Raw genomic sequence first — 14,244 nt, 5'->3', positions numbered from 1 at the left:
ATCTCACCCCATCACAAAAGCAAACCTCAAGCTCCCAAAGGCACATTTATTATTTGTTTTCATGCAATTCATTTTTCTAATAATTTTTAAAAATCACCAACCTTATAGGAATAAACCACTTTGCAGGTGAGAGGGTAATTTCTGAGAGTACCAGAAGGACTAGAACTGCTGTCATCAAAAACATCCATGCTGTCTTCAAACTCTTCACCTTCTTCCTTTTCTGCATCAGCATTGACCTGGTAAAACAAATTCCAGTTGGCATTACAGCAGCTGCTAAAAATTGGTGAAGGAATAACAATAAAAATGAGCTGGTTAATATTTTTCAGTGTGTATTTTTTATGGTTGTTACTTAAAGTAATTCAGCTGGATTTCTTTGTTCAAACAAAAGCACCTGGACTTTAAGAAGTACTGCAGAAGATTTTGGAAGATCCAGCTCAGCTGGATGGACAGTTATAAAATCAATTTTTCACATAATCTGTGACTAAAGAACTTTGGAGATGCCATTGCAATGGCACAAAAACCAGTGTATTGGAAAAAAGGGAATTTATGCTACTGAAAGATTAATGTACCTGTGACCATGTGTTATAAAATAAATCTGCAGTGAAAAGTTTAAAAAGTTTAAAAATCTAAAGTTTAAAAAAATAAACCTCCAAATCAACCTTCTAGCCGGTGTATTCCACACAACAGATTTGCTGCAGTTTATTACAAAAATTCTTAAGAGACAGGAAGATTTGTAAAACTTGTTATAAAAGTTTAAATAAAACCTGAAGTCAATGCTCTGGAAAAATACAAGTTTGGGTGAGACTGCCAGGAGCTGTGCTTTGGCCTGGTGCCCAGGTTATGTTTTCAATAAATAACTTTATCTCATGTAAAAAATTATGAATTATTCTGTGAAAACAGCTCTGTGAATCAAACGCAATACTGTATGTAGAGCCATCTTCCCTGTGTTTATTCCTATTAATTTGGGAGTGAATCTGGTGCTCCCCAGAAAAGTGAGAGATTAATAAAACAAAAAGAAGTTAAGCTGAGCCTGCCAATTCCCAGTGCAGTTTGCCCAAACCAGCTTTGCTCTTCTGGGCCTGGACTAGGAGAGCACAAAGCTTCATCACGTTGTGACTTAATTAGTTTTTATGTTACTATTTCCAAACCAAATGCTTGCAGTCCTGGTGATTATTTTTTCCCTCACTAACTCTCACCCAAGAGCAGTTTGCCCCTATCTATCCTTCATGGATGCTGGGATAACCAAAAAATTGTCCTACAGCTGGGCAATGCTTTGGGAGATCAGCAAGAACCACAAATTGTGGCAAATCTGGGGCTTGCCCTCCTGCTTCTCTGCCTTTTGCTGTGCACGGTGCCAGCAGCCAGGGCTGACATCCAGCTGGGACATCATGGAAATCAGCAAATCATGTCTACAAGGTTTGGGCAACATCTGCTCCTGCTTTTCCAGCACGAGCAGGAAAAACACTCCTTCACTTTCAGCATGTGGGCTGCCCTCGACTCCTCAGCTGGAAGGAATCATTTGGGAAGCAGGCATGGAGAGGGAAAACAGGAAACTGAGAGCTTGGCTTGACACAGCTCATCCTGCTGCTGCAGGGTCTGGGATGGAGGGTGGCACCAGCAAGGAATCAGTGGATGGGACAGAAGGACAATAAAGGTGTGGGACACGCAGCAAACACAGGAGAAATGAAGGGGAGATGAACAGAAAAGCAGATTATATACATGAAAAAAAATGATGAAAATATATATTAAAAAAAATAATTTTGTTGCACATATACACAGATGGCTCCTGTCCCTGTTCCCTGGCAGCAGAGCCTGACCCCCTCAAGTGTCCCCTCCTGTCAGGAGCTGTGCAGAGCCACAAGGGCCCCCTGAGCCTCCTTTGCTCCAGGCTCAGCCCCTGCCCAGCTGCCTTCCCTTCCCCAGCTCTGTTAAACACTGCCCACTCCTCCAGGCTGCAGTCAAAGTGCTGCTTGTTACAAACTGCAGTAATTCCTCTAAATTCTGGCTTAATTTTGGTCCCAGCTCTAAGAATTCCATCTCTGGGCTGTCCCTGTCTGGCCTGCCAAGGTCAACAGAGCCTTTTTTAAATGCAGGAGCCTACGTAAGTGTAAAAGGGGAAAATGAGGCTCAGAGCTGAACCTCCCAGGCTGTGGCACCGCCTGGGACCAGCACGGGGGGCTCAGCTCCAGGGGGACACTGGGAATGGGGGGCTGCGAGCAGCCCAACAGGCACACAGGGAAGTTAAAGGAGGTGGAGTGCAAAAGGAAATGAAATAAAATCACTGTGTAACACAGCCATGCAACACATCCGCATCTGTCGTGACCGGAGAGGATCTGAAGTGAAACTCAGCACAGGAACTCCTTTGGGATTTTTCACACTTGGATCTGCACACTCAAAGAGCTCAGGGTAACATTATAAACTATTAATGAACCTTCAAAGAAACACAGGCCTTGGGCACTTCCAGGGACCCAGGGGCAGCCACCCTGTGCCAGGGTCTCATCCCTCTCACAGGAGAATTCCTTCCCAATCTCCCATCCAGCCCTGCCCTCTGGCACTGGGAGCCATTCCCTGTGTCCTGTCCCTCCATCCTTGTCCCCAGTCCCTCTGCAGCTCTCCTGGAGCCCCTGCAGGCCCTGCCAGGGCTCTGAGCTCTCCCTGGAGCTTCTCCTCTCCAGGTGAGCATCCCCAGCTCTGCCAGCCTGGCTCCAGCCCTGCAGCAGCTCTGGGGCCTCCTCTGGACCTGCTGTGTCCCACACAAAGTCAGGAGCAGCCCCTGGAGAGATCCCCCAGCCCTGGGGAGAGGTTTCCACCCCAGGAACCCGAGATGCCCAGCCCTGGGGATGGTTTTCCCCCCAGGGACCCGTACCAGGTGCGCGGAGCCGTTGTTGGTGACCGAGGGCAGGCTGGCCCAGCGCTCGTTCTCCAGCTCCTCCATCACCTGGTTCATGGCACTCTTGAGCCACGTGTCCACGGACACCCCAATCTGCTTCAGCAGCTCCAGCCTCGCCTCTGCCTTCAGCTTGATGATCTGGGGACACAAACACACACAGAGCTCAGACTTCCTGAGGGTCCCACCTGGCCCCATGGACCTGCTGACCATCCACATGGCTCCCAAAGCTGCTTTCTGTGGAAACGAGCCCCACTCCTCATTTCCTCACCTCGGTGTGAGCCAAGACACAGGCAATGGTTTTCTGGAGGCTCAGCCAGTCTCACCAGTTGGTGTTTTCTAAAGTATCACCTCTGAGTTTATGCCTACTCCCAATTCACACCCTTAAGTAGCACAGTGCAGCTTTGAAGTCCAACAACCCAAGATTTTTAAAATTAGGAATATCCACAGTGCAGACCCTTTCAGGCAGTGACTAAGCTGGATGTGAAACACAAATAAACCTGACAGGATACACACACCAACCCACCAATTCCCAAGCCAGGCTCTTTTCCACCAGCACGTGCCAGAGATCACAGGAAACTCATTTGTTATGGAAGCACAATATGTTAATAATCCCCAAATTAAGTAAGAATCGCACTCCAAAAACAGTTTCACGATTCTTGTCTTCAGACCAGTATGGAAATGGAGGTTTTCTGACAGCTGGGTTCACTTCAGCATCCTGGCAGGCTGGCTGGCCGATGGAGCCAAGGATTTAACAAATTCATGGCAACGCACCACCCTGATCCAAATTAGTTCACAGTCTAAACAGGAGGGGTGGGAAGAGCAGTGGGAAGAAATTCAGGATTGCAGCAAGAGCAGATCTGCATCAAGAAGTGGAGGGCAAACCCAGGGATAAAACTGAGGGTATTTCTGTCCAGACCAGCCCTCTCAACACCCCCTGCTGCCATTGCTCATCAGAGGAACAAAAATCAAGTGATTTCCCAAAAATCCTTCAGTGAGTCACTGATGGAGGCAGCAACAGAAACCCACTGAAGCACCCTGGAATCCTTCCCACATTCCCCTTCACAGCACTGGTCATTTTTAGCAAGCAGCAAAGCTTCATCTCCCTTCTCTCCCTTCCAGCCCTTCCCACAGGGATCTGAAGCACCTCACTGCTCCAGATCAAACACTCAGCAGCACTGGGAATCCAAGAAAAAACAGCAAAAACAGGTGAGTTCAGGCAAAAATTAGAGGGAAATTTCCTTTCCAGAAGTGGCTGAAGCACAGCAGACTATGCAGAACACGTGTCCAATAAATTCAAATGCCAATGCGTGTCAGGTAGGTATTTATCTCTTACATAAATCCTTACTCCATACAAAATTTTGTGTCGAGCTGAAGTGATACAGGTGTTTTTCTCATTTTTGACATGCTGCTGCACTTACAGAATCAGAGAATTCTATCCTTCTACTGAGAAACTAAATGAGAAAATAAACAATTTAACTTTATTAAGCTGAACCCCTAAAATGCCTCCATTTTCACTTAATTTGCGAAGGTGATTTAAACCTATCTCAATCAAACCACTTTTGAGAGACATTATTTTAAATTCTGTGTAGAAGAAATGTGAATTTTAAGGAGTAGGTCAGTTGTAAGAGGGAAATTTATGATGCCAGATGAAACTTCATATGGCTACAGCTCTGTGCAGCTCTGCCCTGCAATCAGGGATGGAGGAAGGAGCATGGGACAACTTTGAGAGGTGTTTCCCATGGGAAAAGCCAAAGCCACTGAGCCACTTCTTCATGCAAGGGGTCTCCAGATGAATGATTAACAACAGAGAGTGTTCAGAGAGCTGAGAAAAGGAGGAAACATTAAATACATTAATGTGCATCCATTCTCTCCTGTTCCCAAGCATCCAAGATTTCCAACAAACCCACTCCAACTTGCACAGGGCAGGGAGAACAGCCTTGTCAAAGGCAACTTATTCACAGAATCCCAGATTGTTTTGGGTTGGAAGGACCTTAAAATCTTCCAGTGCTACCCCAGCCATGGGCAGGGACATCTTCTGCTATCCCACGGTGCTCCAAGCTCTGTCCAGCCTGGCCTTGAATATATAAATATATGTATTAATGTATATATTTACTTGTGGAGTGAAGTAGAATACATAAATACATATACTAATGTATATATTTACTTGTGGAGTGAAGTAGAATACATAAATACATATATTAATGTATATATCTACTTGTGGAGTGAAGTAGAATACATAAATACATATACTAATGTATATATTTACTTGTGGAGTGAAGTAGCTTCCCCATAACTTGTCTTTACATCCTGACATCCACTTATGAGCACTTTCCCTGGGCCTCCACCTAGGAATTGCTCAGCCCAGTTGTTTTTGTTTACCTCATTATGCAATTTCCAATGAGGCTGAGTGATGCTACAGCAATAAACACTGGTCCACGCTGCTGCAAACATGTGCAGTTGCTGTTAGTCCTTGCTCTGCTGTAGTTTGTTTGTACAAACTGTGAGCTAAAATAAACAAGCTGCTCCAAGATCCTTGAGTGTACTTTACAAGAGGTTTTAATTCAATGTACCCAGCAAATCCAATGGAGTTCCCCCTCCCTGTTTACACCCAGGAGCCTTAACAGTCAACAAATGTTTGTTCCAAACCACAAATGCTTTGGGTTTCATTCCATTGCAGGCAAGCCATAAAAGCACCAGAAGCATTAGGTCAGGCCTGCACTTGAAAGTTATTTACAAGCTGAAATTATATTTTTACCTAAATAATTATGCTGGTAGACCAGAGTTAACAGCTTCCTACCTGTAGGAAAAATACAAATAAAATACCACTCAGGGGCAGAACTTTAGCCTGCTTCTCACACATTTAAACATGGTTTAGTGGTGGCCTTGGCAGTGCTGGGATGGACCTGATGGTCCTGGAGTGCCCTTCCAACCTCAATGACTCTGTGCTTCTATAAAGATACAAACATTTCATTCAAGCATCACTCCATCTGAATGAGCTGGGCTTTGGTGCTTTCATTATGCCAGAATAAAATGTTAAGCAAGAAGGAAACAGGGCAATAGTGGCGATTTCACCACTTTGTGTCACAAGCTTTTCTCCAACTCTTGTTCCCTTGAGAGATCTTTACACAAAAAACCAAACCAGGCTTTAACCCTGGCTTTCCCTGGCCCCCACTGGAATCCCCAGGGACACTGGGGGACTGAGTGACCTGCACTGATAGACCCAAAATTACCTTCCATCAAGTGACCCCTGGCAGCCCCAGCACCTCTGAGCATCTCCAGGAAGGCAGCTGAGCTCCCCAGCCCAGGAATGCTGGAATCCAGCACTGGCTCTGAAATCTGGGTGCTGCCCAAACTTCATTGTTGGGGAATCTCGCTGCAGGACAAACATTTTCCTGTGAAACAGTCAAATTGCTGTTTACAGCCACCAATTACTGGTTAATAGCTGAGGACTGGGGTATTTTTATGCTGATTAAAAAACCATCAGCCACCCACAAAATGTACAAACTCTTACGGGGGGGTTCCTGCTCCTCTGAGCTGTTCTTTCTGCTGGGAGGATCTAAGAAGATGAAAGGAAAAACCACCCAAGTTTTAGAAAATATAAACACTGTTATCTATTCCTCACATACCTGACGTTGCTCCACATGGGAGATGCAGTAATTTTGTTTATTTACTGTTCCAGGCTTAATTAAGCAATGGTTTTTTGACCCACAGCTTACTCAAGATGAAGATACACAACTGTTCTGCAAGGCATGGAAATGAAACGCAGCAGGAACATTACAGAGCTGTTCCCCATTCCCAGGAGAGAAAAGGGCTGGAAAGAAACCCAGAGTTCCTTCACATCCCACAAACACCTCGAATCCAAGTCCTTCAAAGCCATTCATGAAGGTGTTGGGGCAAAAACCACACAGGAAAGCAGCAAATGTTTCCCCTTCAATATTCTGGTTTAGGTTTTTGTAAAAGTCACTTAAAAATGGATTTTCCTGAGAGCAGAGTTGCTTTACCTGCCATGGCTTTCCAAGGTACAGAACAAACTCTGTGCCATGCACAGATTTTTTTTTTCTCCTGAAGAATTCAGATTTATATCTTTTACAGAAAAGTTGCACTTAGGAGCTCGGTCAGATACTAAAATCAGATTAAATTAGGATTATGAGGAGACCCAAACCATCTTCTGTGAGAAATGTTTTATTCCACTGCAATATTTTTCAGTGGCAGGAAAAAAAATAAGCATATAGGAATAATTTAGGGTGGAAAATCCCTCTAAAATCATGGAGTCTAAATGTTCCCCCAGCACTGCCAAGGCCACCACTGACCATGTCCCCAAGTGGCTGGACACTCTCATTTGGCAAATTCTTTTAGCCAGGAAGAAATCAGTGTGGAGACATTCTGGCAAAACATTCTGGAAAGCCATTATCTTTATTTCTGTCCCCATTTAGAAAAACTTTTTGTTGAAATTCTAGGCTTTTTACTTAAAAAAAGATATTAAAATGAAGTAATTCTCTTCAGGAAAAGTTAAATTTTGGGCCACTGGAATTATGATACAGTGATAGGCATGACTATAAATCAATTTTATTTCTAATTAAGTCTTGGAATGCCCTAAACTTCTCAAAACTCAAAGTGAGTCTTATTCCATGCAGTTCAGTTTTAAATCACAGTGTTAAATTAAGGGTGTATGGGGAAATAAACCAAAAAATTCAACTTGCACTGCCCTGCTGGAATTTGGGGTGGAAAACCCAAAGCTTTTTTGGCAAAACCACCCCAACCAAAAAGACAAACCCTGTCCAACACAACTCACCTAAAATCTGGATCCTTTTTCTGCACTGGGTGGGGAATTAGCTCATAAATTACATTTTCCACCACAACACTGAGTGAATTTCTTTTCTAAGTGGGAGGCTGGGCTGGAGGTTTGTACAGCTATTCCAGCAGTTAATTTATATGCTAAACAATCTGCATGGACTGAGATCCAACATGAAGCAAGCAGGAAATGAGGCACTGGCACACATAACACCTCTCCCAAGGGAATTCCAAGGTTAAGGAAAGAGAGGGGAAGCTGTTCCTGGAGAAGAATCCACCTGCACAGCTCCAGCCCAAGTGGCAGATGGATTTTTCCCAAGCTTAGGCACACAGAACATCAAAGATCCCTAAGTATTGAATTTGTGGGGTTTAAAAAGTGGCTCTCAAGCTGGTGGGAACAGGCCCTGAATGGACAGCACCCAAATTCTGTAAGGAAGTGTCTGTAAAAGTTTTGTATGCAAACATTTAATATCCCATTTCTCTGCAGTCCTGGGGTGAACACTGGTTCCTCATGGAGTGAAAAATGTTATGGACATTTCAGAGCGAAAACATTCAGTAAGACTGAGGCAGAGGCTGGATTAGACACCCCAAAGCCATCACTTAGAAAATAATCCCATTCCACCCCTGCCATGGCAGGGACACCTCCCACTGTCCCAGGCTGCTCCAAGCCTCATCCAACCTGGCCTTGGAGACTGCAGGGATCCAGGGCAGCCCCAGCTTCCCTGGGCATCCTGTGCCAGGGCCTGCCCACCCTCCCAGGCAGGAATTCCTTCCCAGCATCCCACCCATCCCTGCCCTCTGGCAGTGGGAGCCATTCCCTGTGTCCTGGCACTACCCACCACGTGAAAAGCCGTCCTCCCCCTCACTAAACTGCTTCTCACCAAGACAGTTTCAAATTCCTGCTCTGTGGATGTCACTGGGGTTTTTCCAGGCCAGTCCTCAATCTGCTGACCTGGAAAGGCCAACAGCTCCCACACATCTCCTGCAGGGAAGGCACCTGGCTCCCTGCACTGCTCCCCAGCCTTTGCTTCCTGAGCTCAATCAGGGATGGCATTTCACAAATTCACCTTTTTGGATTAGAAGCCTTATTCACTGGCAGTTGGACAGGGCTTGGAGCAACCTGGTCTAGTGGAAAGTGTCCCTGCCCATGCCCTGAAGGTCCCTTCCCTCCCAAACCCTTCTGTGGCTCCATTTCATTTCTTTTCCTGAAGCATATGGAATTTCCTTTGTTCCCACTGTGCCACAATCCAGCAATAAATATCCACAGCCAAATACAAGGAGAGGGAGAAATCAGCCCCCCAATTAAACACAATTAAATTGGCCCTGCACCTCTGAGCTGATCAAACAGAGCAAACAGCACCACAATGAGCCTTAACCAGATCTAATCTGGTACAAACACACTCTAGAGAGCTGTAGGTATCCTGATGAGGAGACAAAACACATCCCCCTGTAATTAAGCGGGATTAATTGCTGTGGAGGCCCAAAGAACTGAGAGCAAATGGGAAACCTCTGCCACCATCCTGGAGAAGAATCTTGTCAGCCCTGGGACAACTGAACTGCTTGGCGAGAGCCACGCTGGAGCCTTTGGTGGGAGAGAGGAAAAGGAGATGAGAAACAGAAATCTCCTGTGCTGGCACTGCTGAGGCACCTCCAGTGCTGGGGCAGCTTCAGCATCCTCAGGACAGGAAGGACATGGAGGGGCTGGAGGGTGTGCAGGGAAGGGAACAGAGCTGGGAAGGGGCTGGAGAATCCCTGAAGGAGCTGGGAAGGGAATGGAGAATCCCTGAGGGAGCTGGGCAGGGGCTGCAGAATCCCTGAGGGAGCTGGGAAGGGAATGGAGAATTCCTGAGGAGCTGGGAAGGGGCTGCAGAATCCCTGAGGGAGCTGGGCAGGAGCTGCAGAATCCCTGAGGAGCTGGGAAGGGAATGGAGAATCCCTGAGGGAGCCGGGAAGGGGCTGCAGAATCCCTGAGGAGCTGGAAGGGGCTGCAGAATCCCTGAGGGAGCTGGGAAGGGAATGGAGAATCCCTGAGGGAGCTGGGCAGGGACTGCAGAATCCCTGAGGGAGCTGGGCAGGGGCTGCAGAATCCCTGAGGAGCTGGGCAGGGAATGGAGAATCCCTGAGGGAGCTGGGAAGGGAATGGAGAATCCCTGAGGAGCTGGGAGGGGGCTGCAGAATCCCTGAGGGAGCTGGGAGGGGGCTGCAGAATCCCTGAGGAGCTGGGAGGGGGCTGCAGAATCCCTGAGGAGCTGGGAAGGGGCTGCAGAATCCCTGAGGGAGCTGGGAAGGGAATGGAGAATCCCTGAGGAGCCGGGCAGGGGCTGCAGAATCCCTGAGGAGCTGGGCAGGGGCTGCAGAATCCCTGAGGGAGCTGGGAAGGGAATGGAGAATCCCTGAGGAGCCGGGCAGGGGCTGCAGAATCCCTGAGGAGCCGGGCAGGGGCTGCAGAATCCCTGAGGGAGCTGGGCAGGGAATGGAGAATCCCTGAGGAGCTGGGCAGGGGCTGCAGAATCCCTGAGGAGCTGGGCAGGGGCTGCAGAATCCCTGAGGAGCTGGGCAGGGGCTGCAGAATCCCTGAGGAGCTGGGAAGGGGCTGGAGAATCCCTGAGGGAGCTGGGAAGGGAATGGAGAATCCCTGAGGAGCTGGGCAGGGGCTGCAGAATCCCTGAGGAGCTGGGCAGGGGCTGCAGAATCCCTGAGGAGCTGGGAAGGGGCTGCAGAATCCCTGAGGAGCTGGGAAGGGAATGGAGAATCCCTGAGGGAGCTGGGAAGGGAATGGAGAATCCCTGAGGAGCGGGGCAGGGAATGGAGAATCCCTGAGGAGCCGGGCAGGGGCTGCAGAATCCCTGAGGAGCTGGGCAGGGGCTCAGCCTGGAGCAAAGGAGGCTCAGGGGGGACCTGGTGGCTCTGCACAGCCCCTGCCAGGAGGGGACAGCCGGGGGGAACAGGCTCTGCTCCCAGTAAATTTGTGTCTCCAGTCATTGACAGATAAAGGGATTCAGGCAGTGGGAAAATGGAAAGCTCAATTCCTCCCTTCCTTCCTCCCTGCTGCTACAGAAATCAAAGCTGAAATCACAGAAGTTCTACTTCAATTACCTGAATTGGGTCAGTGAGTACAGAGGAGCTCCAAGAATGGCTTATCTTCACAAATAATCAGTTTTCAACATCAATTCCTCAATTTTTAATTGATCTGATTCCTGAATTGTGCCACTTTCAGTTTGAAGGAGCACCTTGTGCTCTCAGGGCTTGTCTTTATCAAAGTGGTTCAATGCAGCAGGGACAAGCATGAATCCCTCTGGATCTGAACTCCACAGTGTGTCATTAACTACAGTCAATTTTACTTCTTTGCCAGTGCCAGAGGTATTATCACTCCAATTCTAACATTATTTTAACATTTCCTTTAAAAACAAGCAATCAAACAAAACAAAAAAAAAAAAAAAAACTCCTTTAACAAACCCCACATTTTCCAATTTTAACACAAAAATGTGTGCTCTGGTTATCAGTTACAGTCACATCTGTCATGTATCATCTGCACAGCAGCACTCTGCTGAAAATCCTAATTTTTCCCTAACTCTAATCAAGGAGTTTGCTCCCTGAAAACATCACAAGGAAAAATAGCTGTTATCCCAGGGAGAAAAAGATCAGAAATAACCCACTGAGCTGTGGATGTGCCAATCTGAGGGTTCATATTCATCTTGCAGAAGACAAAACAATTGGGATTCTCCAATATTTCCTGATCCTGAGCACATTTTTACTCAATTCCCTTGCTGTACTTTCAGATGACACCTGTTTCCACATCCCTATACTTGTTAAATCCAGTTATACATATGGAATAGCCCCTCAGCTCCTCCCAGGGCTTAGATTTCCCTGGATTCAGGGTCTCCAAGGAAGAGGGCAGGGAGATGAGCACTTGTATGCCCAATACCCCCTGGAAAAATAAAACCTTTACCAATAAAATGCCCTCTAACCAAACTAGAAAGAATTAATCTCTATGTGTTTGTGAAGTTGTCTTCCCCTTCAGGAATGACAAGGACAGAAAAGGGAGAAAGTGGATTTGCAAAGGAAAATGAACGAGTCAAGAAACCAAAATGGGATAGAACAGGCATAAAAAATTCCATTAAAATAACAAGCATTTCAAGAGAAAAATAAAATAAAAATCAAATCTCTGTGTCACCCTCACACAGCTTCAGATGTGAGACCAGAACAAACTCCACAGCCTCAATGACTTTTTGCACAAATACCACTCCCCAACCCAACCCTCAGTAATTCCATCTCCATCAGGTGCACTTAAATATGCAGGAATGTTTGGTTTTCACACACTGCAAGGAATTATAATTGCATTCCCAAAGAACAGGTTTTAGCTCAAAGCTCAGGCTGTTCTCCTCCAGGATTTCATGTGTGCAAAAATCTCTTGTCTGATTTGTGGTCTTGAGCTCAGTCTTAGAGGAGTGGGGACCAACAGGCCTAAAAGAAAAAGCCACTCCCAAGTGGAAGTAAAATCTCCCTAAATTCACTTATTGGTTTATCTGAAAAAAATAAACAATGCTACACTATGAACAGCTTTGGTGGCAATACAGAAAACTCCCACAAAGTGGTTTCCACAGCATTCCAAAAGCTCAGGGATAACTTCATGTCTTTAAAATGTGCAGCAGAAAAGAAAGAAGTTGGCAAAAATCCCTCAATCACTGAGTTTCATCCTCAAGTACTTGGCACTGGCACCATACTCCCTTGTAAAACATGGCATGTGTTAAATATTAGGAAGATAAGGGGTGGTTTAACTCCAACACACTGGAAAACCAGGAAAATATACTATCTGTCTGAATTAGATAAAACACACGTCTTGGAGAAAATTATATATAAAATTTTCTCTTCTTGGCACTTTCCCTCTCTCCTAAATCCAGTTCCAGACTGGTTTAATTTGTACCTTTTATAATATTTTGCTGCAAGAACTTGCTCTTTGGCAACTTCTTATCCTGACTTTATTTCTTGCTGCTGCTTTTATCCTTGCAGATTTAATTATTAACTATGTATGTATATACACAAGTATTCTGGAGTATGGTCTCTTGGAAATTATTTACTCAAAACAAGTTTTTAAACCACTTTCTGTAAGAATTAGGTTTAAAAAAAAAAAAACATATCCTGCATTTGCTTTAAAAAGGGAGCCTGACAGTTCTCCTGCCAGGAGGAGGAATGATTTTGCTCTGTATTTTCCAACCCCTTCACCTGTAAATCACATTCCTAATTACATCAGGTACTCTGAGGTATGAGAAGCAGTTCACTGAAACAATTAGGTTTCTCCTACAGTTTTAATTAAGCAACCCACTCACCCAAAACCCAGCAGATCAGGTCCTGCTGCCTGCAATGGGGTTTTTCAGTCAGTGCCCATGAAAACAGTTCACTTTTACCAGCCCAACACTGGCAGCCAAATAAGAAGTTCATTTTTTCATGAGTCTTAACCCACAACACGTCTCAAAAACCTCTGTAACCCTTTTAAAAGCACCTCACACTAAAATTAGAGATACAAGGATTATTTCCAATGTTTCCCCATCAACAGTCAGATTTAGTGTATCAAAACCCACTACAACAGCACATAAAAGTTCTATAATCTAAAGATATGAAGTTAGACAAAAAAAACATTTTCTAGTATTAATTCCTTCAAGCAGAAAGAAATTAGTAAAAATCAATGAGATTGTTCTTCAACCTGTTTCAGATAAAGCCCCTAAATATAGAGATTTTTGACCTTAGACAGTGAAAAATGCAGCAAGAGGACTCACTCTTCATCAGGAGGTGTTTTAATATCACTCTTCTGATCTGGACTTTCATGAAGTTCTGTCAGTGATTTGACAAATACCAAATGAAGAAAAAAGATCTTAAAAATCTCTGCGTTTTGATGCTAAAAATACACATTTCCACCAACCAAATGAAGCTGTAACCGAGATCTACCTGTGGGAAGGAAGTGAAAATGCCAAAACAATTTCCTTTGTACCTCAGCCTTGCGAATGCTCTCCCTGGCTTCGTCTATTTTCTGCTCCAGCTCCGCTCGGGTTTGCTCGGACATGACGGGCCCGTGGCACTCCAGCTCTTCCAGGGTCTGCCAGGAACAAGGACACACAGCACAGGTGCAGGAGATGCCAAGGACAGCAATTTGTGACAATCAGTTACTGTCTGGATGCTGGGCTTGGCTGACAAAGGTCCATCCCAGGAAATAAAAGGAATAAAATGTGGTGACTCTAACGCTGCCCTCCCTGTGTCCCGTCCCTCTCCACCTCTCCTGGAGCCCCTTTAGGCACTGGAAGGGGCATTGAGCTCTCCCTGGAGCCTTCCCAGAGATGTCAGAGCATTCTGGATGTTGATTTTCTCCAGGTGATGCTGTGCTCAGGAGCTGGAATTGTATGGAACATCGGGAAACTGGGCAGGGTGTGGCGAAAGCACAGCAGAGTCCTTCATGGCTGGATTTTTTGGGGGAAGAGCAAGGAACTTTTTTCTTTGCTCTCCCTCCTAAAAGACACATTCAACACATTCCAAAACCCAGCTGCCTGATGCCCAAACACAGCCTTTAGCTC

The 14,244-nt window shown here is 45.9% G+C and overlaps 1 protein-coding gene across 2 annotated transcripts in view; it reads right to left on the bottom strand.

The window, feature by feature from the left end:
- FCHSD2 (FCH and double SH3 domains 2) overlaps positions 1–14,244 on the bottom strand; it is a 119,930-nt gene that overhangs the window by 6,262 nt on the left and 99,424 nt on the right. For both annotated transcript variants that reach the window (XM_058018637.1, XM_058018638.1), the window contains 3 exons: positions 13,668–13,772; positions 2,867–3,028; positions 102–236 (listed from right to left, as the gene is read on the bottom strand). In XM_058018637.1, coding sequence (XP_057874620.1) covers positions 102–236; positions 2,867–3,028; positions 13,668–13,772 — 402 coding nt within the window. The remainder of the gene's footprint in view (positions 1–101; positions 237–2,866; positions 3,029–13,667; positions 13,773–14,244) is intronic.

Source organism: Melospiza georgiana, chromosome 2 (genome assembly GCF_028018845.1).
Source record: "Melospiza georgiana isolate bMelGeo1 chromosome 2, bMelGeo1.pri, whole genome shotgun sequence".
Taxonomy (NCBI): domain Eukaryota; kingdom Metazoa; phylum Chordata; class Aves; order Passeriformes; family Passerellidae; genus Melospiza; species Melospiza georgiana.
Note: the sequence above shows the minus strand (reverse complement) of the source record. Positions and strands in the feature narration are given on the sequence as shown.